We start from the raw sequence: 27,360 nt of genomic DNA on the forward strand, positions 1-27,360 counted from the left end.
CATCCCCCACTGGGGATGTGCCCGCAACCAAGGCACATGCCCCCGACCGGAATCGAACCTGGGACCCCTCAGTCCCTAGGCTGACGCTCCATCCACTAAGCCAAGCCGGTCAGGGCAGGGCTGCTTCTTAATATATTTGAGGAATGTTTACTCTCGCTATTCCAGGTTATCTGGTGTTCGAAGCACCAACAAAAATGGGCAGAGGGAATGATTTCCTTCAAGGGAGGAACATAACTAATGAATTCTCTTCCATGGAAAACTGAAAAGTGGATCTGCCATTACTAGATTCATAACCTCGAGTTAAGCAGCTTAGTGTCTGCTGGCCTATTTTGTCTTTGGTAAAACGAGAATGATGATCCCTACCCTCGGCGGCATATTGAAAGAAATAATTGTTCTAAGCTCTGAGCCTTGTGCCTGACATGCAGGTGTTTCCTAAGTGCCATTTTCTATGCCGCTTCTCTCTGTTCCCAGCACTGGCTAAATAATTTGTGAGGCCCAGTGCAAAACGGAAACGCGGGCTCCCTTTTTCAAATATTAACAATTTCAAGACGACAGTGGCAGAGTATTAAACCTAGTGTGGGGCCTGCCTCAGCATGGGGCTGTGTTCCTGCTCAGGTTGCACACTCATCAAGCCAGCCCTGCTCCCTCCCCCCGGGTTTTCAAGGTTCTACTTGTCTATTATTCTACTAAGTGAAAAGCCACCCTTCAATTTGACACTTGACAGGGAAATAAATGAAACTAACGAAAGAGGGCTTTATTACGTGTGTTGTTTTTTTTCATGCTGACTCACTTTTTCTGAAGTTGAGTGTAGGAAGCGTAGGACTCTTATAAAGGAGCAGTTTTAATCTGCCATGGTATTTCCATGGTTTGGGTCATTCTCGATATGGAGGAATTAAGAAAAAAAACCACTCTGTTTTCTACAAGTAATTGGACCCTTGAAAATAGCCCAAGGAGCACTTAGTGGCCAAGGAGGTGCTTAATTCAAAAGCTCTTTACCTGGACTTATCAAACAGCGTTCACACAAAAAATCAGCGGGGTTTTACATCAGTCTCTTAGATCCTACAATGGAGACCTTCAGGGAACTGGTCCAGATGTCTAAGAGGAAGACTTGGTCTCCGAACCACTGAGTCGGGCTCTGCCTGTTATTTCTTCTCCTTTATGGATTCATCAACATGTCCTTTAAAGGTGTTCTTAAAGGTTCTCACATCCTATTTGTAAGAGCAGATCCTGTGAAAAGAACAATGTGTTTGAATGTATGTATATATGTACACACACACACACACACACACACACAGAAATGTCCAAATTTCCTCTGTTGGAAGAAATGCACACATACACAGGCACATGAGACATCTTAACAGAAGGCAGGTGATATACATGGGAATATTAAGATATATGTTAGTTTTCACTTAATCTTGGGATTTTATTTGTAATAATTTTTAAAATCTTACCCAAGGATATGTTTAATGATTTTAGAGAGGAGAGAGGAAGAAAGAGAGAGAGAGAGAGAGACATCGATGTGGGAGAGAACCATGCTCGGTTGCCCCCCAGGAGGATGGAACCCGAGATCTAGGCAGGTGCCTTGGCCAGGAATGGAACCGGAACCTCTTGGTGCAGGGGAAGATGCTCCAACCAAGTGAGCCGCGGGCCAGGGCAGGACTTTTATTTCTTTACAGAAGATAAACTGAGGCTCAGAGTAGTTACATAACCTGTCCAAAGGCACCCAACAAGTTGATGGGTCTGGGTTAGAGGTTTTATCTGACTCACGTATTAAAAATTCTATTCAGTTTAGATTTTTAAAAATTCAGGGGTCCAATCTGGTACAGTGTCTTTGAATCAAACAACAAACAAAACGCAATAAACTTTAACATACTTGTTAATCATATTCGTTTATATGGCCGCCTTGCTCTTGCCATCATTTTCCCTTTTCCCCACCCGCATCACCATAAATCCTTCAGTGTCTATATCAGTGGTTCTCAACCTTCCTAACGCTGCCACCCTTTAATACAGTTCCTCATGCTGTGGTGACCCCCAACCATAAAATTATTTTCGTTGCTACTTCATCACTGTAATTTTGCTACTGTTATGAATCATCATGTAAGTATCTGATATGCAGGATGTATTTCCATTGTTACAAACTGAACATAATGAAAGCATAGTAATTAATCACAAAAACAATATGTAATTATATATGTGTTTTCTGATGGTTTTAGGCGATCCCTGTGAAAGGGTCGTTCGACCCCCAAAGGGGTCGCGACCCACAGGTTGAGAACCTCTGGCCTATATGGTAGCGATGCTCCTAACAATGGACCCACAGATCCAGCCGGCCTCTGGGTGAAGATAAACGGCACTAACATCCATGACCTCAAGAAAAAAATGAGCAGTTTGCATGGCAACCCCTCCCTTCCGGCCTCGAGGGGGCGGTAGGAAACCTCCGCACGTGGATCCACACGATTCCCACACCGCGCGTCCATCCGGGCAACTGGCCAGTCGGCCCATACCACGCAGGCGCCAGGGCTGCGGCGGCTGGGGGCGGGCCCCCGGTTTCCCTAGAGACCGGGCGGAAGCGACCGGAAGCTGCGCTACGATTGGCCGCCGCGGGAGGGAGGAGCTGGGGGCGGGGCCCGAGGCGGAAGGCGCCCGCGAGAGGAAGAGGACGCGGCTCGGGCCATGGAAGGCGCGGAGGCGGGGGTGTCGGTCGGATCGCCGGGTGCGCCCGGGCCCGAGGAGCAGGGCGGGGCGGGCGGACGCCCGGGGCGGTGGCGGCGGCCGTTGGGGTGTGACCGTCCCGCCCCGCGGGGCTCCTGGCGCTGCCACGAGGGCGGCTGCCTGCTGCCTGGTGTTTTGAGACCCGAGAGGGGTGGCTTCACGTCGTAGACGCTGAGGGTGTGTTGGTAGGGTCCCCGCGAGACCCCCTGAGAGCCGAGGGGGCTCCCGGGCGGCTGGGAGTGGCAAGAGGGGGACCCTGTCCCCCAGTCGTCGGGGCTGGGGTCCTGGAAGAGGGGCTGGGCTGGGAACCCAGCACGAGGCACGTGTGCGGTGGCCGCCTCTCTGGGGACCCACGTCCAGCCTCGGATCTACCTGGCATCGCCCAACCCCGGGCTCTCCTTCCTGCCCTTTTATTTTTTTAAATTAAACTTTAAAATTTTGGAATGATTTTAGATTTGCAGAAGTTGGAGAAATAGTTTTCCCTAATGTTACTATCTTACCTCGCCATGGGTACATTTGTCAAAACGAAGACATTCATATTGGCATAATACTCTTCACTGAAGTACAGGCTTTGTTTACATGTTACCAGGTTTTCTCTCACTATAATTTTTTTTTTTCTGTCCCAGGATCCAAACCAGATATCACATCGCCTTTAACCTGCCTTATTTTTCAGCTGATGTTAACAGCTGGCGTCTCATCTTCCCCGTGTCTCCATCCCCACCTCCCCGTTCCCCCATGACATTGGCTATTTTTTTAAATCCGAGAGATATTTACGCATTCTTTCAATTTAGCGAGCGTTTATTGGTCTTCTGTTATATGCCAGGCACCGGCGATTCAGCACTGAATCTCAGTCCTTCTCTTATGGGAGCCAAAGATAGCCCACTGGACCGCCTGCATGGTCTAATGCAGTTTTGTGTTTCTGATTTTTTTTTTTTTTTAATGTAAGGGCATGCCACTTAACATAATTTTTAAGTTGGCTGAAATCAGTGTTTAAACTTTCCTGCCCCTTCTGATTTACCCTGAATTTTACTATCAACTCCCAAGTGAGAGGATTACCTCTTGCATCTTCCATTATTAATCAAGTTTCTACACCCCTCCCCCTAAAAATTATTATTTCTTGAGAAAAACACAGTGCACACAGAAATGCTAAGTAAACAGGGCTGCAGACCCTACTGTAGATGGAGCTGCTTTCATGTCTCATTTTTAGATGTTTTGACAGATGTAATAAATCCCGGAAAGGACTTTTAAAATCACTCTGCATCCTTTTTCCCCCTCAGTCACCATGTCGTGAGGAACTGCCAGTTGCCCAGAGATGATAAGCAGCCTGAATATTATGTTTGTGTGGGTTTTTTTGCTTTTGTTTGATCAGTTCATGATCGGGCGGTGCCAGCAGGAAGTCCGTCCTCCAGAGTCATAGTACACGTGGACCTGGACTGCTTTTATGCACAAGTAGAAATGATCTCAAATCCGGAACTAAAGGGCAAACCCTTAGGTAATGATGCATGTCGATAATGTTCTCATTGTCTACGAGGATTAGCACTGGTTTATTACCTTTATTGTATTCTGATTTATTAACCACATTAGAAAGATTGGGAAGCAGTTCTTAAGGTGCTTCACTACCAGGTGTAGACTTTATAAGCCTCATTTAACAAATGGTGAATTTGACACAGTCATTTTATTTTCTACATATTTGTGTTTACCATGTTTTAGGTGAACATTGTTTTTACGGTGGTAAACACGTAGTCAATTTGCGTAAAAGAAAAAGTAGAGTTTTAGCAACCTTAAGCCACTAAGATTCAGTAAACTAGAATTTCTGTACGTGCTGTAGATCATGATTTAATCACTTTTGATAAGGAGGGGGCTCAGAATGCCCCCTCACTGTGGAATCTTTTCTGTAGGTGGCTAGCAAGAATAGTTGAATAATTAGAACATGTATTGGGGGAGATCCCTGATAATTGCTGTAGGTTGGCACTTGTTAACAGAATTTTGCTTTATATTCATTGGACAGTTACTCAGAAAAGTGAGTTTTTCTAGCAGCCACCAGTAATTGTACTGTTATTTTTCATCTGCTTTATTTTTTGGTAAATCATGGTCTAGAGTTGTATAGAGTTAATTCAGTATAAATTATTCTGGTTTTGTATTGCCTGAAAAAAATTCCGTACTGGCTTTATTTGTATTTTTTGCTGAAGACTCCATAGAATGTATTGATGTGTGGTAAATTTCTGTTAAATTTTACTTATAGAACGTTGATGAATGGATGCTGTATTTTTAAACCAAGATACGGCTTTTTATTTTAAATATATTTTTATTGATTTGAGAGAGGAAGCGAGAGGGAGAATGAAACATCGAGAGAGAAACATCGGTTGGCTGCCTCCTGCACACCCTCATTGGGGATCGAGCCTGCAATTTGGGCGTGTGCCCTGACCAGGAATCGGACTGCTACCTGGTTCATAGGTTGATGCTTAACCACTGAGCCACACCGGCTGGGGTAGAGCTTTTTATTTTTATCAAAACAGATTGCCTTGCAAATTACAATTATAAGATGGAATTAGTAAATTCTATTTTAAGATTTTTTTTAATTCTCTGTTTTCTCATAAATATTTATTTTTATAGGTGTTCAGCAGAAATATTTGGTGGTTACCTGCAACTATGAAGCTAGGGCACTTGGAGTAAAGAAACTTATGAATGTAAGAGATGCAAAAGAAAAGTGTCCACAGCTGGTGTTAGTTAATGGAGAAGACTTGACACGCTACAGAGAGATATCATACAAGGTTACAGGTACAGATTATAGGCAATGTTATTTTAACATTAATTTTTTCAATGGAGGCCTCTTCATTCCACGAATCTTCTAAAACAGTGATGGCGAACCTATGACACGGGTGTCAGAGGTGACACGCGAACTCATTTTTTTGGTTGATTTTTCTTTGTTAAATGGCATTTAAATATATAAAGTAAATATAAAAAATATAAGTCTTTGTTTTACTATGGTTGCAAATATCAAAAAATTTCTATATGTGACACGGCACCAGAGTTAAATTAGGGTTTTTCAAAATGCTGACACGCCGAGCTCAAAAGGTTCGCCATCACTGGTCTATAATAATAAAAGGGTAATATGCAAATCGACCAAACGGCTGAACAGCGGAACAACTGTCTAGAAGCCAGGGCTGTGAGGGCCGAGGCAGCCGGGGCTATGAAGGCCTACTCTTGCACAGATTTCGTGCATCGGGCCTCTAGTCTTTTAATAAGTGTAAATTGCCATAAGTCAGTTCCTTTTTGCTAATAACTTTATTTTAGGTCTTGCCCACTTTTTGAAATATTTATGAGGATGACTTTATATAAATAATGTTGACAAAAAATATAAAGTTAGAAGAAGTTTGAAGTCTTTTATGAATGGTGTCATGTAAATATAAGAAATGTAAAACAGTATTTAACAGTGAAGAAATGGGAAGATGTACTAAAGAAAGCCAAATATTTTAATTTAAAAACATATTTCTATTGATTTCAGAGAGGGAGTGATAGAAACATCAATAATGAGAATCATTGATTGGCTGCCTCCTGCACACCTCCTACTGGGGATCCAGCCACAACCCGGGCATGTGCCCAGACTGGGAATTGAACCGTGACCTCCTGATTCATAGGTCAACAACACACAACCACTGAGCCACTGCAGCCAGGACCAAATATTTTAATCTTTAATTTAAATTAATTATGAGAGATATGCTATAGGTTAATGCATTAATGTTAATTGGAAGAGGCTTCTGTAATGTTTAACATTATTAAAAACTAGCTTTATATTTTATTTATATTTTTGCTCCTGTTTGTGTTTGTTTGTTTAGTATTTGTAGCAGTTTTCAGATGAAATGGTTAAATATGATAACTAAAAGTGCTAACAAGCCCTAACCAGTTTGGCTCAGGGGATAGAGCGTCGGCCTGCAGACAGAAAGGTCCCAGGTTCAATTCCGGTCAAGGACATGTACCTTGGTTTCAGGCACATCTCCAGTTATGAGGCTGATCAATGTTTCTGACTCTATCCCTCTCCCTTCCTCTCTGTAAAAAATCAATAAAATATATATTTAAAGTAAATAAATAAATAAAAGTGCTAACAAACTAACAAAAATGCTCAAGAAAATTGACAAAAAATGTTAATAGCCAACTGATAAAAAGGGCAAATACATGTCCAATAATTACCTGGAAAAAAGGAATGCTCAAATTCATTATTGGCTACAGAAATTTGAATTAGTAAGATATGATTTTATATCCATCATACTTGCAAAAAAAAAAGAATGTGAGAAAAAGTAGAAACAAAGTATTATGGCCTTTATGAAAAAGCAATATTGAAAATTAAAGTTACATATTATATTCTTTAACCCAATGATATAATCAACAAAATATATTTTTTTAAAAAGAGGAAGAATGCATGGTGCTGTATGTTTGACTCATAAATACATACCTTGTTGAGTGAGCCAAAGTTAAGATGCAAAATGTGTATAACATTCATTTGTATAAAACAATAGCACAAACCCCTCCCCCACATATGTGTGTACATATGTATTTATGAACAGGAAGATAAATATGAGAGGGTGTATACTAAGTTTCTTTTTAACTTTTTAAAAAAAATATATATATATATATTTTTTTTTCTTTTTTAATATATTTTATTGATTTTTTACAGAGAGGAAGGGAGAGAGATAGTCAGAAACATCGATGAGAGAGAAACATCGATCAGCTGCCTCCTGCACATCCCCCACCGGGGATGTGCCCGCAACCCAGGTACATGCCCTTGACCGGAATCGAACCTGGGACCCTTCAGTCTGCAGGCCGACGCTCTATCCACTGAGCCAAACCAGTTTCGGCAAAAAATATATATATTTTTATTGACTTCAGAGAGGAAGAGAGAGAGAGAAATATTAGTGATGGGAGAGAATCATTAATCAGCTGCCCCTCTACTGGGGATTGAGCCCGCAACCCCAGCATGTGCCCTTGACTGGAATTGAACCCAGGACCTTTCAGTCAGCAGGCCAATGCTCTATCCACTGAGCCAAACCAGCTAGGACTAAGTTTTTAATAGTTACCTTCTGGAGTGGAAGAGGCAATGCTAAAATGGGAGGAAGGAGGAAGGAAGGACAGCCGTGCAGAAAAGACAAGACTATATTCCCCAAGTAGCACTTGTGCATCTTTACAAAATTGTGTGTCTGAATATTAAGAAGTTGGTTTTTAGTATATACAGAAGAAATTGTAAGATACAGAGAGTTGTGCATCTTGCCTTTGTTCTTGGTGATCTTTCATGCCGTTCATATAGCTCCTCCTCACTCTTTTTAATGACTGCAGTATTCCATTGAATTTGGTTTCATATTATTTAACCAGTCCTCTAGTGATCTGAAGACAGTATATCCCACTTTATGCCTAATGTCGCTGCATAATTATTAATAGCAGCTCTTTGTATTCAAAATGTCTTGTTCTTGCCCTAGCCAGTTTGGCTCAGTGGATAGAGGGTTGGCCTGCGGAATGAAGGGTCCCGGGTTCGATTCCAGTTGGGGGCACATGCCTGGGTTTCAGGCTCGATATCCAGTAGGGGGCGTGCAGGAGGCAGCCGATTAATGATTCTCATCATTGATGCTTCTATTTCCCTCTCCCTCTCACCCTCTCTGAAATCAATAAAAATATATATATATTTTTAAAAGTCTTGTTCTGAATGATCAATTTTATGGTTTTCCCAACAGTGATGGATTATTAAGCTGTTACCACCTTTTTGCTCTTACTAATATATGCTTCAGTAGACATTTTTATATGGAAATTTTGGCATAATTTTATGGAGTTTCTATAAGGTAAGAGTGAATTCAGTACTAGGTCAGAGGTAATTTCCATTTAAAATTTTGAATACTGCTATATGTTGCACATGAGTTTGTCCCAACATATAGTTAGTAGGTATGAGAGTGTTAGATATTCTTAAATTTTAAAGATTTGCCTCAGAGATGAAAAAAATAGTAAAAGTGTTCTGCTATCCAGCTGGTATCAATAGATAATACAGAGAGAAATGAAATTTCTTCTCAATGATTTCTAAGTTGTTATTATTCTTAATCCTAAAAATGAGAATTGATCATCCTTTTGAATTTATATTAAATCTTGGTTCAGTTCAGTTTAGTAAACATTTGACTTAAGGACTAGGTTTTTTCTAGGTGCTAGACATTCAAATACATGTAAATCATGGTCCATCTCTGCCCTTAAGGAATAAGTTGGGGAATGGCTAATTAAAATGTTGAATTGTGGTGTATTTAGAAAGTCAAGTGAGTTTTCTTTTGGTCTCAGTAATAATTGGAAATTATAATTTTTTATTTTGTCTTTAGAAACTCCTGTGGAAAATATAGCTAGAATATATTATTGTTTTTGCTTTTCTAGGCAAACTATAATTTATTCTTTGACCCACTGCTTCAAGATCATAATTGATTATAACCATTGATGTTTAATGTAAAATATAGTAACTATAAGTATAGGAGATTGCACTAAATCTGCTATGAGTAGCTGCCCAGGGAATATCATTTTTGGACTTATTTTGTTAGAAATATGTAGTCTTTATTAAAAATGTGATACAGAAAAAAAAAATCCCTTGCCCTAACTGGTTTGGCTCAATGGATGGAGCGTCAGCCTGCGGACTTAAGGTCCCAGGTTTGATTCCGGTCAAGGGCATGTACCTTGTTTGCGGGCACATCCCTAGTAAGGGGTGTGCAGGAGGCAGCTGATTGATGTTTCTCTCTCATCGATGTTTCTAACTCCCTTTCCTTATCCCTTCCCCTCTGTAAAAAAATCAATAAAATATATTTTTTTAAAATCCCACTTAACAGGATTTAATTAAATACTAGAGGCCTGGTGCTTGAAATTCATGCACTGGTGCAGGGGAGGGGGTCCCCTCAGCCCAGCCTGCACCCTCTTGCAGTCCGCAGTCCGGGACCCCTCCTCACTCCTTATTGCCTGCTTACTTGCTGCTCCTTACCCCTTGGCTTGCTGCTCCTTAGGGCTGCGGCAGAGGCGGGAGAGGCTCCTGCCACCGGCGCTGCGCTCACCAGCGGTGAGCCCAGCTTCTGGCTGAGCAGCACTCCCCCTGTGGGAGCGCACTGACCACGAGGGGACAGCTCCTGCATTGAGCGTCTGCCCCCTGGTGGTCAGTGCGCATCATAGTGACTGGTCATTCTGGTTGTTCCACCATAACAGTCATTTAGGCTTTTATTATATAGATATTGCGGAACTGTGAATATGTATAAAACTTTTAACAATATATTTGAGGTAAGCATAAAATAGATAAATTTATTATAGTTATAACTTGTTAAATCTGTGTTCCAATATTATTTAAATTTAGAGTTGTTGGAAGAATTTAGTCCAGTTGTTGAGAGACTTGGATTTGATGAAAATTTTGTGGATCTATCAGAAATGGTTGAGAAGAGACTACAGCAGCTTCCAAGTGATGACCTTTCAGCACTGACTGTGTCGGGTCATGTATACAATAATCAGTGTAAGTGGTTTCTTATTTATCCTATTTAGTATTTTGTTTTTTGTATTTTTTATAGTTGATACTATTATAGATGTCCCCATCCTCCCCCCACCCCCCCCCCTTTGCCTACCTCCATCCATCCCTCAGCCCCTCCCATCCTCTGGCCATCACCTTATTGTTGTCTGTGTCTGTGGGTTATGCCTGTATGTTCTTCTGCTTAGTATTCTGTGAGTTAAGTTAACTGACTTTCTGAAAATGTTATGGCTTTTGTTGGAGGTATAGCCATATTTCAGTAATCTAAGATGGCTAAAATTAGGTGTTGCTCATGTTGCTCAATGCTCTGTGCACTTTTCATTTCTCTGACATGGTCCATGCATTATCATTTTTAACTTTCATACCTCTTAAGTTACAGGAGTTGGCTTGATAATGTACTTTTTAGAATAACTTTTTATTCTCTTAAAACGATCTTTAAGGAAGATTTTGAGGTAGACCAAATAAATTTGATTTTGTCCCCTCTTGCTTCTAGTCCCCCAAGGCACCAAAACCCTCATGTTGTCCCCTGAGCTAACCCTTGTGGAAGGTCATCCAGGCCTACCTGCCATCTTTTGCAAGCTCCTAGTTCATTAGTTCAGATAACCTTTGCCAACTGTTAGCATGAAAGCAGGATGGTTCATTTCCTTCTCAGATTAAAGTATAAATGGCTGATGGTATTTCCAGGGACATTTGCATTTGAAAATCAGCTGCAATATCTCTAGTGACTATTTAATTAGACTTTGAAACATATGCAATTCTGCTGGTGACTTCCACATTACACCAATGGAAGACAAGCTACTCTGCTCTGTGTAAGACTTGCCCTGGTAAGAAACCATCTTGCTCCTAGGTTTCAGCATGTGCTTCCTCTTATCCCTGTGTTTTGAGAGCTGGTGATCAATCTCCCATCTAGTTCTCCACCTCCCTGATATTAAAGAAAAGGGGGAGAGCTACAGTTCTCTTCTAGAAGACGACATGAAGCTTTTCCATCTTTTGTACCTGTGGTCTCTTGTCACTTTCAAAGACTAAGTAGCAAGAAGATTCCAAATAGGTTTCTATGTAATTCTTAAAGCAAACTCAGACTTCATTGGTTGAAACATAATTCAGAGAGCCAGGTTTTATAACCTAAAAAGGAAATGTCTAATTCTTCATGAATTCTTCCTATTCCCCACAATTTTTGTTAAAATTTTTTCTGCCCGGAAAAATTGACAGAATATAATACAATGAGAACACTCATTGTACATTCCTTGTCCATACAACTACTGTTAGCATTTTTCACATTTGCTTTATCTTGCTCTTTATTGACTGGTTGACTGATTGATGAGCCATTTGAAAGTAAATTGCAATATAACACTTCATTTGTAAGTACTCCTGAGGATAAGGATTGTCTCATATAATTGTAAGACCATTTTCACACCTAAGAAAATGGGTTTCTAGATAATTTCCCTGCACTTTTCATAAGAAATCTCTTAAATATGGAGAGATCTAAAATTGTTTTTCATACAGCCAGTACATAAAGTTTAGATTCAGTTCTTTAAAACTGTAATGTTGACTGTCTTATTAATGTAATACTTTTATGCTTACTTACAGGTAAACAGGAATGTAAAAGTTCTACTGATGTCAGTAGGAATTTTTCATGAGAGATGAATTTTTATAATCTGTTCAACATTAAGCATGTCTGTGCATTCTCTATCACAGGCCCTTGGAGTTCACTCCCTGTATTTACTTACTTAACAGAATTCCAGTGAAGAACAAAGCAGATTAGTTAAGTGGGTGGCAGTATGGTGGTGGTGGGACATAGAATTTAGTTTAAATAAACCCTCATTTGTAAATAAAACTCATTCGTAAAAAAGGAAATTAAATTGTTTTATGGTTTTTTTAATGACATTGGCTGTTTTTATAGCTATAAACCTGCATGACGTCTTGCACATCAAACTACTTGTTGGATCTCAGATTGCGGCAGAGATGCGGGAAGCCATGTACAATCAACTGGGTCTCACTGGCTGTGCTGGAGTAGCTTCCAATAAATTACTGGCAAAATTAGTTTCTGGCATCTTTAAACCAAATCAACAAACAGTCTTACTACCTGAAAGTTCTCAAGATCTCATTCACAGTTTGAAACACATAAAGGAAATGCCTGGTAAGACACATATATTTGAAAAGTATATATTTTATTGTATTTTTTGAAAAATTATAGATATACTAGAGGCCCATTGCACGAAGAGATTCATGCAATAGGCCTTCCCTTCCCCTGGCTGCTGGCACCAATTTTTCTCTGGCTCCTGGGACCCAGGCCTTCGCTCTGGCCAGAGCCTTCAGTCTTCGCTCCGCTGCTTCGCACCTACATATGCAAATTAACCGCCATCTTTGTTGGGTTAATTTGCATACTCGCCTGATTGGCTGGTGAGTGTAGCGGAGGGATGGTCAATTTACATGTTTGTCTATTGTTATTAGGTAAGATGTAGTTAATTCTTAGAGCCTATGTACTTGACTCTTGGAGAAAATCAAACAAGCTAATGTTCTTTGGAGGACACCTGTATTAGAAAATATATAAATGTACTTTTCTAGTTTCACCTACTTTTGTATAGTTTGAATATGATCATGAAAGCTATAACCTGGAAGTGTATAGTCCTTTATTTCCAATCCCTGGTTCATATCTTATACTGTACATTGCATCTAAAGAGGTCTTTTACTAACTCTGTGAGGAATATCAATATATATGAAAGGCTAAGTGTCCATCCATCCGACTGGTAGCTATGACATGCACTGACCACCAGGGGGCAGACGTTCAATGCAGGAGCTGCCATGACACACACTGGCCATTTAAAATTAAATAGCACCACGGACCTGGCACTGACAAACACTCAGCTTCCCCCATGTGGGACACAGGCCCCACCACCATCCTGGAGTGACACCCCACCAAATCGCAGCCAACGCTGCCAAGACCCCATGTTGCAAAATGCGGCCCACAGCCCACTCCAGCCCAGAAACGGTCGGGTAATGACATCACATAGCAACACCCAATTTCCTCTCCCTAGCGACTAGCCTCCTTGGAGTTTTTTCAGCCCAGGAACCTAACTTGCTTTATAGCCAGGTACAAACATTTTACAATTTAACCAAATGTTTGTGAAGCATTTTCACGTGCCTCATCTCATTTGATTCTCACAGAAGTCCTGGAGTAGGTAGATAGGAGACTCGGTGGAATCCTATTTTCATTAGCTGGAAAACGGAGATTTAGAAAGTTTAGAAACTTGACCTGACTGAAAAGAAGTAAGAAATGGTGGAACTTAAAAATGACTTCAGGTTTTCTCACTGTGCAGAATATAGTCAAACATTGCTGCAGCTAAATATTTTACCTTTTGTTCCACCTGCATGATCTACAATAATCTGCTTCATGTTGATATTTACTGCTGTGTTGCTGACAATTACCTGAAAGAGAAGTTGGGGTGCTTTACTGGGCTGGAAAAAGTTTAATTAAGCAAGTTTGTTCTATATATATATAAAAAGCTAAGTTGACTTACACATGTGTGATATATATAAAGCTCTCATTGGCACCAATCGCACACATGTGTTTCGATCTGTCATTGTCAATTGTGAATTTGGTTGACACTTCTATTATAGAGAAAGGGCAAATAGTGTTACTAAAATATTCTACTTAATTTCCTTTCAGTGTGCACAAATCTGTGCACCGGGTCACTAGTATATAAAATGTTAGACTACAAGGGATCTTCCAAAGATTTAAGCAAAGTTTTTATTTTAAAGATGAGGAAATTGATTTTTTGAAGGGTTCGGTGATCTATTCAGGTCTTGGGGCAAGTTTTTACCCTTAAAGATCAAATATTTAGGTTTTCATAGACCATCAATAATGGGTATGTTAAATTTCATTGCTGGGGACAAAGATGTTATAATAGAATTCTATGGAAGTAAATTTCTAAGACAACTGAAACTTAATCTTTAGATTTCTTCACATATTTAACCTGTGTTTATGTGATTCCAAAGTGTGTTACTCACTGCCTTGCCTTAAGTATTACAATTGTTAACTTTTTGGATGAATCAATCTGTGTTTTGAAGAACAATTACTATGTCAGGTTGTAATACATTGAGGATTGTATACTGATACTTAACACTGTTACTTGGCTTTACTCTTTGAATTCTTGTATTTATTTTAAATAGGCATTCTCTTTTCTTCCTTATTGCCAACTAGCCCATCCTCTTTTATTTCAGCTTTGAAAATATCTGTCACTCCACTTTTATAATATCCTCTACACACCATTGCTTTTTATTTACTTCTTTTACTATTCAAGGAAACCAGATAACTGAAGAATTAATTTTATTTAAATGAGAGGAGTAAAGGGGCACTAAATTGCCTGAACATTTTTTCTGTGATAAAATATGACTGAGTTTTCCTGCAAAAAACTGTATGATAGGAGTTTTGCCAATGAGAATTTTTTGTTTGTTTGTTTTCTGGCTCTTAATTATATGCGGATGGTAAATAGTGCCAGGTATGACTTGTAGATAAATATTTGGTGTGTGTATAGAAATCAGTTAGATTAACTAATATGCATATGCTAACTTTAATTGCTCTGATGACAGTTTGTCTTTATATGAAAAATCACCATGATCCTTGAAAACTTCCACAGTGGTATATAACAGGTGGTAAAAATCTCATTTTATCAAGACTGAATTTATTGGTTCTCTCTATATTCATTATATTATATTAAATACTAGGGGCCCGGTGCACGAAATTCGTGCACTGGGTGGGGGGGGGGAGGTGTCCCTCAGACCAGCCTGCCCCCTCTCACATACTGGGAGCCCTCAGGCATTGACCCCCATCACCCTCCGATCGCCTGATTGGCCCCTTGCCCAGGCCTGACGCCTCCGCCAGAAGTGTCAGGCTTGGACAGGGGACCCCCATCTCCCCCCGATCACTGGCTCTGGCCCCCGCCCAGGCCTGAGGCCTCTGGCCCAGGAATCATGCCTGGGCAGGGGACCCCCATCTCCCTCTGATCGCTTGCTCCACCCCCCGCCCAAGCCTGACGCCTCTGACCCAGGCTTCAGGCCTGGGCAAGGGGACCATCATATCCCCCCAATCCCCGGCTCCGCCCCCCACCCAGGCCTGATGCCTCAGCCAGAGGAGTTGACCCTCATCACCCTCCGATCACCAATCACCGGATCGGCCCCTTGACCAGGCCTGAGGCCTCCGGCAGAGGTATCAAGCCTGGGCAGGGGACCCCCAGCTCCCCGCGGTTGCAGGCTCCGCCCCTGCCCAGGCCTAACACCTCTGGACTAGGCGTCCGGCCCAGGCAGCGGGGACCTGCAGTGGCAGCGGGGGTCGCCGTGATCGTGGGCTTCGCTTTAGGCCCAGGCAAGGGACCCCTAGCTCCTGGGACTGCCAGCTTCGACCTTGCCCAGCTCCAATCGCTGGCTCCACCCCTACTTCCTGCTATCACTGGCCAGGGCGGCAAAGGCGCCTGATTCTTTTAGCTCCCCCCTGGGTTTCCGATCACTGTCAGTGGCAGGGGGCTTCTTCCTGCTTTCCCTTTCGCCTCCCTGCATTGTGCCTACATATGCAAATTAGCCGCCATCTTGTTGGCAGTTAACTGCCAATCTTAGTTGGCAGTTAATTTGCATATAGCCCTGATTAGCCAATGAAAACGGTATCGCCATACGCCAATTACCATTTTTCTCTTTTATTAGTGTAGATATTAGGGCTGTTAGGTTTCAAAGTGGCTCAGGCCCTGAGCAGAAGAAGAGCAATCTAATTTTTAATGAACTTTGATCTTAGCAAAATATTCGCTATGGAATTTAAAGATATGCTTGCTATAGGAATGATAATATTTTAATTAGCTTTATTTTAAGGAGAAAAGCTATTGTAACACCCTGTGCATTTCTTTTTGTTTAGGTATTGGCTATAAAACTGCCAAACGCCTGGAAGCACTGGGTATCAGTAGTGTGCATGATCTTCAGACCTTTTCATCCAAAATATTAGAAAAGGAATTAGGAATTTCCATTGCTCAGCGTATCCAGAAGCTCAGTTTTGGAGAAGATAACTCTCCTGTAACACCCTCAGGACCACCTCAGGTGCATAATGACATTTTACTTGAGTACTTACTGGTTGTCACATTATTTGAGAAAGATTTCTAGTTTATTGCTGTTTTTACTAATCTAGTTTGTTAGGTCAGTACATGATCCCTTTCCTGTGAGGAAACTAATTTATTATAATATATTAATAAATATTCTTAAATTGAATCTAAGAATTAGTATTTCAATCTCAAGTTAGCCAATAGCCTATCTATATATATATAAAACCTGAGTGACCGAACGACCAGTCGACCAGTCATGACGCGCACTGACTACCAGAGGGCAGACGCTCAACACAGCTGCCCCCCGGTGGTCAGTGCGCTCCCACAGTGGGAGCGCCACTCAGCTGACCAACGGGTGCCAGGCGCAGGGCTCACAGCTGGCAAGCACAGCTGCGGCAATGTAAGCCTCTCCCGCCTCCGTGCAGTAGAGCAGCAGCTGCAGGCGCAGTGGGGCTGGGATGAGTGGAGGCTCATCAGGCTCCTTGGCTGCCTGCCACTTTGCGCACTACTGCATCCCTCAGGGGATGTTGGATTGCCGGTTCAGCCTGTGGGGATTGGGCCAAAACTGGCAGTCAGACATACCTTGAGGGATCCCGGATTGCGAGAGGGCGCAGGCCAGGCTGAGGGACCCCACTGGTGCACGAACCTGTGCAATGGGCCTCTAGTATTACATGTATGAGGCAAAATGTTTTAATTTTTTAAAAAGTCTTGGTTTTAGAGAAGTCTAATGATTTAGGAGATGGAGAAAAGTTTAATTACCTAGTTCATATTGATTGATTATCTTTTATGTGACAGGCACTTCTTTATGTACATTAGCCCATTTAATTTTCACAAACCTTTAAGGTAGATAGTTCTATTGTTTGTTTATAAACTTTTCCTCTCTTTTCTCCCTCCCTAGTTTTGTGTGTGTGTTTTTAAGATGAGGGTACTGTAGGTTAGAAAAGTTAAATAACTTGCCCAAGGTTAAATTTAAGTTTTAGGAGAGTAAGACCCTCGGTGCAATCGTACAGTAAAGCTTGGAGTTGCTACTAGAGCTTTAAAATTTTCTTGACGTCCAGTGCACTGTCTAGTGAAGTATGAAAACTTGCAGACAAAAACAAGTTAATATGAAAGTGAACTAAATGGCTCAAACTAAGCACTAGAGGTAAGTTAGTCAAGGCTGTGTTGGTTTACCTGACATATACACTGGTAATTGTATATTTTTATTTGGTGTACAGTAATCCTTATTTGTGCTTTTTTGGTAGTCCTTTAGTGAAGAAGATTCACTTAAAAAATGTTCATCAGAAGTTGAAGCTAAAAGTAAGATCCAAGAATTACTTGCTAGTCTTTTGAAGAGGTGATTTTCCATTTTGCCATATCCTGTATATTCTGTACTGGAAAGAATACTTGATGTATCTTGGAATTTACAGATTACCTGGAGACTAATCAGTATAACAATAGATCATTTATCACTGAATTTCTCTACATTATAAGCTATTGCAAAGGTAGTAACAGATGCTCTTAAATAAATTTAATCCATCTAGTTCCATTGGTTTTTAGTAACATTGTGGTTATATTGTGGATCTTAAGCTGCTGGTAGTTACCTAAAGGGGTTTTATCTGTTTTTCTAGAATTCCTGCACCTCTAAATTTGTAAGGGGTGAGGATAGGTAGTTACTAAGAGCAACAATGATAAAGCAGAAGAACCCTTATGTCTCCTTAGCCTTACTCTGTGTGAAAGAAAATGGAGTCAGACAAAAGCATAGCTAACTGGGGCTGTGCGTGAGCAGTGAGAGTGAATGTGAGTGCGTGCAGGCTTCTTGTCTGTAAGTACATGAAGAGTGTCCACTGGGACTGTGAGTATACAAGTTGCCTAGCATAAGCAGAACAAGACATGCACCTATCTGACACGCTCCTTTGCCATCATGTATCTATTCCAATACTCTGTAGGAGAGTATTGTCTCTGTTCCTCTCATTTCTTTGATTTCTCAAAATGGGGTGTCACGCTCTAACAGTTTTGGATAGGTAGGTGTGCTTCTCTGATGATGCCTGGATGACTGACTGACTAGAGAAAAAGGTTTTTGGATGAGTCTAAGTAGCAGAAACGGATGAAGTGAAATTTCCTACAACTTTGCTGTCACATGCAGTGTGGTTCTCATGTTGTGAGCAAAGCTATGCAGCTCACCATTTGCTGCATGCAAGTGGGGCTGCCAATGACCCAGCTCCAGTGATATGACTCATGCTGGGCCCGTGAATATGCTTGTGAAAGTGGGTCATCTGCTTTGCTTCAACTAAATAGAAGACTACTATGAAAAGCCTGCCATTAGAAATAGTTCCGCACATAGAAAAACCACAAGAATTACAACTTTTATAGGTTCTCTTACTTGAAGAATCAACCCAGAAATGAGTCTAGATGCTGTAAGCCTGTGCAATACCAACTATTAACCATTTATCCTTATCTCTGCTTGCCATTCTCTCTTCTCTACCATGGCCCCTTATTTCAGTGATTGAGTGTAATGCCTTTTAAGTGACTGGCAAAAAATAATCGTTTGTGAATGTATTTTTCTTCTTGAGTATATGTAGATATGTAAGAGGTATAAAATCATCTAATTTTTAATCCAATTTCTAGGCAATAGTTCAAGATTGCTTAGAATGTAACCTTTTTATAATATGTCTTAATTAGTTATAGGAATCAAATCATTGTCTTTTAATTGCATATAGACTTATTAGAACAAGTTTAACTGAAAAATATTTAAATTAGTAATATGTTTACAGAAACTAAGGTATTTATTATTTTAGTAAAGCAGCAATCAAGATATTTTGTGATAAATAAAAGAAAAATTATTTATTACAGAAATCTAAATTTTCTAATTCAAAATATTTAATTTGAGTATATTTAACAGTGTAAAATATTTGTATTTTGTACTTGATTTTTAATTCATTGCCATACAGATAAAAAGGAAAATGTTATTCTTTAATGACATGTATTTTCTCTAATTAGATTTTTCTATTCTTTAAGTGAATTTTCTATCTATATCATTAAAACCTTTGTTTTAGTGTTCCATCCAAAACCAAGACCGTTTGTATGGAACACTAATTTTTAAAAAAAATTTGTATTTATTGATTTTAAAGAGAAAGGGGTGGGGGGAGAAAGAGAAACATTGATTTGTTCCACTTATATATGTATTCAGTGGTTGATTCTTGTATGTGCCCTGATGGGGCATTAAACCTTAAACCTTGATGTATCAGGAGGATGATCTAACCAACTGAGCTACCTGGCCAGGGCTGGATGGAACACTCTTTAGGATGCATATACATGTACTTCCTAAGTATAATATATCATTAATATTTCAAGTTATTGCTTAATGTGGAACATATTGGTGACATTATTGGCTCTCTTGGATCTATTTGGGGAGTGCTCTTTGACAAATAATCTCATTAATTTTTTTCTTTTTGTGATCCTGTATTTTAAAATATGTGTAAAAATCTGTCACTTTTCATATATTTGTTTCTGTCAGTGAATGATTCTTTGTTTCTTTAATTTCCTGCTAATTTTAATATTTTGCTTTTGGTTATAATTTTGACTTGGATTATAAAATTGCTTGTTATAATTATGCCTTACTTCTGTTTTTTTTCTGATAACACTCAATTCTGAGTGAGGCCTGAGAGCCTTACACTTAACATTTCAGAGCATTAGTGTGTAGACTTTGCATAATTTATTTGGGCTAGTCTAGGATTTTTATTGCTTACTGCCTACTTATCAACTGTATAATTGTTTTAGTTACTAAATCTGTCATCTTTATATAAATTAACTTGACAATTTTTTAAAATCTTTAGGTAGTATTTTTCAAATTGCTATTTCCCCTTTCTCTTTATTTTTAGAGTATGCCAAGATGGAAGGAAGCCACATACAATAAGATTAATAATCCGTCGGTATTCATCTGAGAAGCACTGTAGCCGTGAGAGTCGTCAGTGCTCTATTCCATCCCACATAATTCAGAAGTTAGGGACAGGTATGGGCTAATTTCCTAAAAATTTAATTAGACTCTTAAAAGAGCAAATTTTGAATTAGAAATATCCATAGATAGAGGATTTTCACAGGGGTTAGTGAGCTATTTAAACTCTTTATCAGAAATTTTCACTAGAAAACTTTGTTGTTGTTTAATAGATTATAAAAGTAAAGACTCAGTTAAGAATGCTTCCCAAGTTCAGAAAAAACAAGACTGTTGTAATTATATGGCATGAGATAACTTCTTTTTGAGCACTTAGATTGTTTCCAATTTTTTTGGCTATTATGAAAAATGATGCTGGCGAGTCATTGGGTGGGTATATACTTTTATTTAAACTGCTGGGTTTTATAGTAAGTTGAACTCTAAGACACTGGTAAATTTTTTCCAAAGTGGGTATAGCAGTTTACATTCCCATCAACAGTGTATGAGCATTCCAGTTTTTTCAGATTCTCATTGACATTTAGTATTATCAGTTTCTTTTATGATAGTCATACTTAAGGCTGAGTAGTGGTATTTCATTGTGTTTTTGTTTTCTTTTATGAATAGTGCTTTTAGTGTTATATCTAAAAGTTATTTGCCTAAGTCAAAGGTCACAGGTATTTCTATGTTTTCTTTTAGAAATTTTAAAGTTTTGAGCTTTAAACTTAGATCCACTTTGAGTAATGTTATGTGTGGTATAAGGTAAGGGTCTGAGTTCATTCTTTTGCATGTAGGTATCCATTTGTTCCAGCAGAATTTGTTGAAAAGACTATTCTTTCCCCGGTGAACTGTCATTACACCTTTGTAAAAAACTAAACATGTTGTAGAAATGTATTTCTTGATGTTCTTATTCTGTTGATCTACATGTTTATCCTTTTACCAGTTCTACCCTATCTTGATTCTTTCTTGAAATTAGGTAGTGTAACTTCTCCAGCTTTAATTTTTTCTAAATTGTTTTGGGTATTCATGGTCCTGGACTTTTGTTTGTAGAAAGATCTTAAAGTAGAAATTTGATTTGTTAAGTGTTTATCCAGATTTTCTATTTATTTTGAGTCTGTTTTAGTAATCTGTGTCTTTTAGAAATATATGCATTTCATCATAGTTGTCTAATTTGTTGTCATGAAGTTGTTAATATCCCCTTATAATTCTTTTAATTTTTGTGAAGTCTGTAGTGAGGTTCCTCTTTCATTCCTGATTTGGGTAATTTATGTATTCTCTTTTTTCCTTTGTAATTTTAGCAAAGGTTTGTCAATTTTGATCTTTTTTAAAACCCAACTTTTGTCATTGTTTTCTCTGTTTTTATTCTTTCTATTTTATTTATTTCAACTTTGTTGTTTTTCTTTCTGCTTGCTTTAGGTGTTTTTTGTTTTTTTTTTCAAAGAATCGCTTATTGGTTTCTGAGGGAGATGAAGGGAGAAGAGAGAAACATCGATGTGAGAGCATAACACAGGGGGATATTTTTTGACATCATTACTACCTTAATCAAATATTACATATTTCAACTCTTTTGGAAACTTTTACTCATTTGGCAGTTAGTTGTAATGTTGAGATGTCCTAGTTTCCACATATACTGTCAAAATGTCCCAATGATATCTATTTAGGATTTTAATTTAATTATATTAAACTCTTAATGTTAATTATTTTACAATGTGTTTAGATACTGTCTTCTTAAACATTTTATTTAGGAAGTTATGATGTGATGACGCCAATGGTTGACATACTTATGAAACTTTTTCGAAGCATGGTGAATGTGAAGATGCCATTTCATCTTACCCTTTTAAGTGTGTGCTTCTGCAACCTTAAGTCACTAAATACTACTAAGAAAGGGACTATTGATTATTATTTAACACCATCATTATCAACAACTTCATGCTCTGGCAAGCGCAATTTTGTAAGTACACTGTTATTGGATTTGTGTTATTAAATTACAGGTCTCAGTTTGTGTTTAACGGATATAATTTAGAGTTCCTTTGGGGTTATATTTTTTTGAGTGACTTACATGTATATATAATACCTATCATATTACAGTTGCTACTCATAAGTATACAGTATTATGATTAAGAAGAAAACATAAGCATCACTGGGTAAAAAAGAAAACCATTATAGAGATTCCCTGTTTTGGAAGTATTGAAACATTTTATAACAATATATAGGAATATGATGATTAGCTCATACATATGAAAATATTTTTAGATACTAGAAATCAAATTATTTTGTCTGTTAATTTATACAGAAGCTACCAGCACCCCCCTCAGTGTTTTGTTAAAGCATTTAAGTTTTCTTGGTTTTGACGTTAAATTGAATTCTGATAGCAATATTGATAGAATATCACTGCTAATTTTATAATTGTAGAAATAAGAGGTTGGCAGTAGAGAGGCAAAGGCCAGTCATATTTTCAGATGACTAAAACAAATCCCTGTGTATGGCCATTTAGCAAACCTCTATTTACTAAATGTGGGCTTCTTTAAAAAATAATCGTCTTTTACTAAATTGTCTAGATCTATAATTCTTAATTTAAAGTGTTTTTATTATTTTCTTTATTTATTTAGTATAATTTTAGTAATATTTTATTTACATATAAGTTTAAAATGAGCATAGAGTAGTGTTACAAAAATAATGAATTAGTGCCCTCTTCAAATTACTATTTTTCTCTGACCAATTTTATTCCGTCTGTTAACTGAAATTTTAAAAGGTGCTGACTTTTTGCTTTGTAATCTGTAAAATGAGAATTAATTTACAGTGGTATTAGAGTGGCAAATATAAGTGAAAGCACCTTGTGTGTGTCTGGCAATGGCCCGAATCTCTTCTTCTTTTATTTTGAACTTATTGTGTTGATGAATTATATTTGACTGTGTGTACATTTTTATGGTGCTTAAAATTTTAAGTGAAAAATTTTACGTAAAAAACTATGCAAATTAGAATTGAAGGCGTTTTTAAATTTTTATTTCATGAATATATAAAAGGGCTAGTAAAGGGTTAAGGGCGTCAAATATATGGTGAAGGAAGATTTGACTTTGGGTGGTGGGTATACAATACAAAATACAAATCATGTATTATAGAATTGTACACTTGAAACCTATATAATCTTATTAACCAGTGTCACCCCAATAAATTTAATTTTTTGAAACATGTTATCTAATCTAATAAAGAGAAACATGCAAATTGACTGCACCTCTGCTACGCCCAAGCCACGCCCACCAGCCAATCAGAGTGACTATATGCAAATTAACCCAACCAAGATGGCCGCCGGCAGCCACAGAGCTGGAGCAAGCAGGAGGCTTGGTTGCCTTGGCGATGGAGGAAGCCAAGCTTCCCGCCTGCCCTGGCTGGCTGTGGCCTCTGCTCAAGGCAACAAAGTTTCAATTATAGAAGACAAATAAATCTCAGATACCTGCTTTCAGCCAGCCTCCACTGGGAGCTTGGGTGGCTGGGGGCTGTGGCCAGCCTGCAAACAGCCATCAGCTCCTCACTCAGGATGGTCACACCCTCATGGGGTGTGGGTCCCCACTAGGGGGCTTGGCCAGCCTGCAAACAGCCATCAGTCACTCACCCAGGATGGCCACACCCTCATGGGGTGAGGGTCCCCGCGGGGGGCTTGGCCAGCTTGCAAAGAGCCATCAGCCCCTCACCCAGGCTGGCCAGGCACTCCTCCGGGGACCCCCACCCTGAAGGGGGTGTGGCCAGTCTGAAAATGACCCTCAGCTCCTCACCCAGGCTGGCCAGGCACCCCAGCAGGACCCCCACCCTGATCCGGGACACCCTTTAGGCCAAACCAGCCAGCCCCCACCCATGCACCAGGCCTCTGTCCTATATAATAAAAGGGTAATATGCAAATTGACCCTAACGGCAGAACCACTGGGAATGACTGGTCACTGTGACACACACTGACCACCAGGGGGCAGACGCTCAATGCAGGAGCTGCCCCCTGGTGGTCAGTGCGCTCCCACAGGAGGAGCTCTGCTCAGCCACAAGCCAGGCTGATGGCTGCCAGTACAGTGGTGGTGGTGGGAGCCTCTCCTGCCTCCTCAGCAGCGCTAAGGATGTCCAACTGCAGCTTAGGCCTGTTCCCCGCTGGCTAGTGGACATCCCCCAAGGGCTCCCAGGCTGCCAGAAGGATGTCTGACTGCCAGCTTAGGCCCAATCCCCCAGGGAGCGGGCCTAAGCCAGCAGGTGGACATCCCCTGAGGGTTCCCAGACTGCGAGAGGGCACAGGCCGGGCTGAGGGACCCCCCCGAGTGCACAAATTTTTGTGCACCGGGCCTCTAGTATCTTAATAATGATGTTGGATTTTCACCATGGGAGTATATATTTTTCCTTTCCACTAAATGTTACAGTTTAGAATAGGGATGTTCTATGCATGCGTATAAATATTTATAAATATATATTTATACATATATACTTAAATATTTAGCTATCCCTTGGAGAATCACTTACTTTTTTAGGCCATCATTCCTTTATTCACAAACCTGGAAGTTTGAATTTGCAGTTGTTAAGATCCCTTCCAGGTCTATAAATGCATGCCTACCTTCTGGCTCAGTGCTATCTATGAAGTAAACCTCTTCCTGGAATAGTGAGTAAAGATGCACACAATAGTGTGACTAATTGCGGTGGATTAGTCACCTCTAGTTGTTGGGAGCTGACCCAAAGGGTTGAAGTTATTGAGTAGGATAGAAACACGTTGGTCAGATAATAAGGTATATTCATGAATATTTAAAGAGATATCTAAATTATTGTGCTATCCTTGTGTTCTAGAAAATGAAAGATACCCAAATGGAGGATTTTTCGAAAGACAAAAAAACAAATTGGGATATTCTACCAACTGGAAGAATTGAAAGTCCAAGAACTGGGGAGTCTCCACTAAGTTTTTCTAAAGATCAAAACAGTGATGATTTCCCACTCTGCTCACTTCCTGAGGGTATTGACCAAGAAGTCTTTAAACAGCTTCCAGTAGATATTCAAGAAGAAATCCTGTCTGGAAAATCTAGAGAAAAAGTTCAAGGGAAAGGAAGTTTGAGTTCTCCATTACAGGCCTCTAGAGGAATATTATCTTTCTTTTCTACAAAACAAATGCAAGATAGTCCCTTAAATCCTAGAGATAATTTATCTAATAGCAAACAGATATCCTCATTGTCTCCCTGTGAACCAGGAACCTCAGGCTTAAATAACAGTTCCTCTTACCTGTCCAGCCAAAAGGATTATTCACATTATTTAAACAGTAGCTTAAAAGATGAACGAATGAGTCAAGGACCTAAAAAGTCTCAAGGATTCCACTTTTCAAATACAAACCCCACTGTACCTGTTTTTCATTCATTTCCAAATTTGCAGAGTGAGCAACTTTTCTCCAAAAACCGCACTACAGATAGCCATAAGCAACCGACAGCTGCGGCGTCTCATTATGAAGGACTTGCAGAAAATAGAGAGCAAGATTCTACTGCTGAGAAAATTACTTTTCCTTCTGATGTTGATCCTAAAGTTTTCTATGAACTTCCAGAAGAGGTACAAAAAGAACTGTTGGCTGATTGGAAGAGAAGAACAGGATCAGATTTCCACGATGTACATAAATAAGCATGTTCAGAAAAAAGGTCTAAAAAACAAGGGGAAGATCATTGTTCTCAGATTAGCAGTTTATTAAGCTCGTCTAAATGAAACACTAATCGATATTTAATAATGTCACAATCCAATATAAAATGTTCTAAAGCAAGAATAGTTATGGGAAGTAAATTCTGACACAAAATATAAAAAACTCATAATAGGAGAAATAATGTAAAACATTACCTTATTTCTAAAACTATTTTATATTGCTTTTCAATAAAAATATATCTTAGCATTAGTTCATGTCCCATAAAATGAGGGGAAAGATATACTGTATATGCCTGCATATAAAAAATAGACTGGCCAAATCATTGCTATGCCATAGGAAATAACTTTTTCTATGAAATGTGGAATATTTCAAGAAATTTAGCCCATTAAGAAACAGCCAAGCCTGGCTGGTGTTGCTCAGTGGTTGAGCATCAACCTATTAACCAGGAGGTCATGGTTTGATTCCCAGTCAGGGCACATGCCCAGGTTACCAGCTCGATCCCCAGTAGGGGGCGTGCAAGAGGCAGCAGATCAATGATTCTCACTCATCATTGATGTTTCTATTTCTCCCTCTCCCTTCCTCTCTGATATGAATAAAAATATATATTTTTTAAAAATTAACCAAATAAGAAATTCTACTGCCAACTCACCTGTTAAAAATGTAGATATCTTTGAAGTACTATGTACCATTTATTAAGTTAATTTTTTTAAATAGGAAAGTGATACAAATTCAATTAATGCCTCTTATTACACCTGGAACCTACCACAATGCCTCTGTGTAGAGGGCATTCAATGACTATTGAGTAAAGGGGTGAGGAGTGGGCAGGCAAGTGACTATACAAGTAGAGAACTAGAAGGAACTTTCCATGCAGAAAGATGAAAAGAAGGACAGACACTAGAAGTGCAAGGTAGAGTGGGTCTATAAGGGTGCTAGGTAGTGAAAAAGGTCCATTTCCTCTGACCAGTCTGTAGGGTCTAAAAGCAGTGATTAATGTTTTTGCATCTCTACATTTTGTAGATGAGACTAAGAATGTCATATCCACAACAAATATACAGTTACTAAAGTGATGGATGTCCTCTTTCTCCTGTTGTTATTGCCTTCACCTTTTACTGCCAGATTAAAAATTGGATATAAGGTTGTGGACACCTTTAATTTGTAAGACAGAATGTTTCTAGAACACACCAGAGCGCTGTTGGAGGAGTCCTATTTATAACCTTCGCAGATATAAAGAAAAGACGATAAAAATAAAGTACAAAAATGTGAGTAAAGGGTGGCTTAAAAATATTTCCTAGGTAAGAAGTTTGAACTAAGTTTCAGATTCCTTGAAATTTGAAAATTTCCTAATCACCAAGGATTTTTAAGAGGGAGTTTGGGATTATCAAAAGCAATAACCTGTAGCAAGAACATCAGAACTTATTCACCACACAAATAACTATAGGTGTTTCTACATGTAGTTTTCTGATAAGGTAGTTAAACTTATAAATGGAGTTTATTACTTTTTTAGATA

At 39.3% G+C, this 27,360-nt stretch overlaps 1 protein-coding gene across 1 annotated transcript; it reads left to right on the forward strand.

Annotated features, from left to right (window-relative positions):
• Nucleotides 1-2,600: 2,600 nt before the first annotated feature.
• POLI (DNA polymerase iota) lies at nucleotides 2,601-27,077 on the forward strand. Its single transcript, XM_081097316.1, has 10 exons — nucleotides 2,601-2,710; nucleotides 4,079-4,201; nucleotides 5,323-5,487; nucleotides 10,061-10,213; nucleotides 12,126-12,362; nucleotides 16,125-16,303; nucleotides 17,550-17,641; nucleotides 20,166-20,296; nucleotides 21,958-22,163; nucleotides 25,025-27,077. The coding sequence occupies exons 1-10, from the start codon at nucleotides 2,671-2,673 to the stop codon at nucleotides 25,835-25,837; spliced, it is 2,139 nt and encodes a 712-aa protein (XP_080953442.1). The 5' UTR covers nucleotides 2,601-2,670; the 3' UTR covers nucleotides 25,838-27,077.
• The last annotated feature ends 283 nt before the right edge of the window (nucleotides 27,078-27,360 follow it).

The sequence above is a fragment of the Myotis nattereri genome, assembly GCF_964212035.1.
Source record: "Myotis nattereri genome assembly, chromosome: 8".
Lineage (NCBI taxonomy): Eukaryota > Metazoa > Chordata > Mammalia > Chiroptera > Vespertilionidae > Myotis > Myotis nattereri.

What these genes read in the sequence shown, in the direction of transcription:
- POLI (XM_081097316.1), top strand. Translation starts at nt 2,671, where the DNA reads ATGGAAGGCGCGGAGGCGGGGGTGTCGGTCGGATCGCCGG. An exon ending in ACTAAAGGGCAAACCCTTAG is followed by an intron (nt 4,202 to 5,322) that starts GTAATGATGCAT and finishes TTATTTTTATAG; the next exon opens with GTGTTCAGCAGAAATATTTG. An exon ending in AATTCAGAAGTTAGGGACAG is followed by an intron (nt 20,297 to 21,957) that starts GTATGGGCTAAT and finishes CATTTTATTTAG; the next exon opens with GAAGTTATGATGTGATGACG.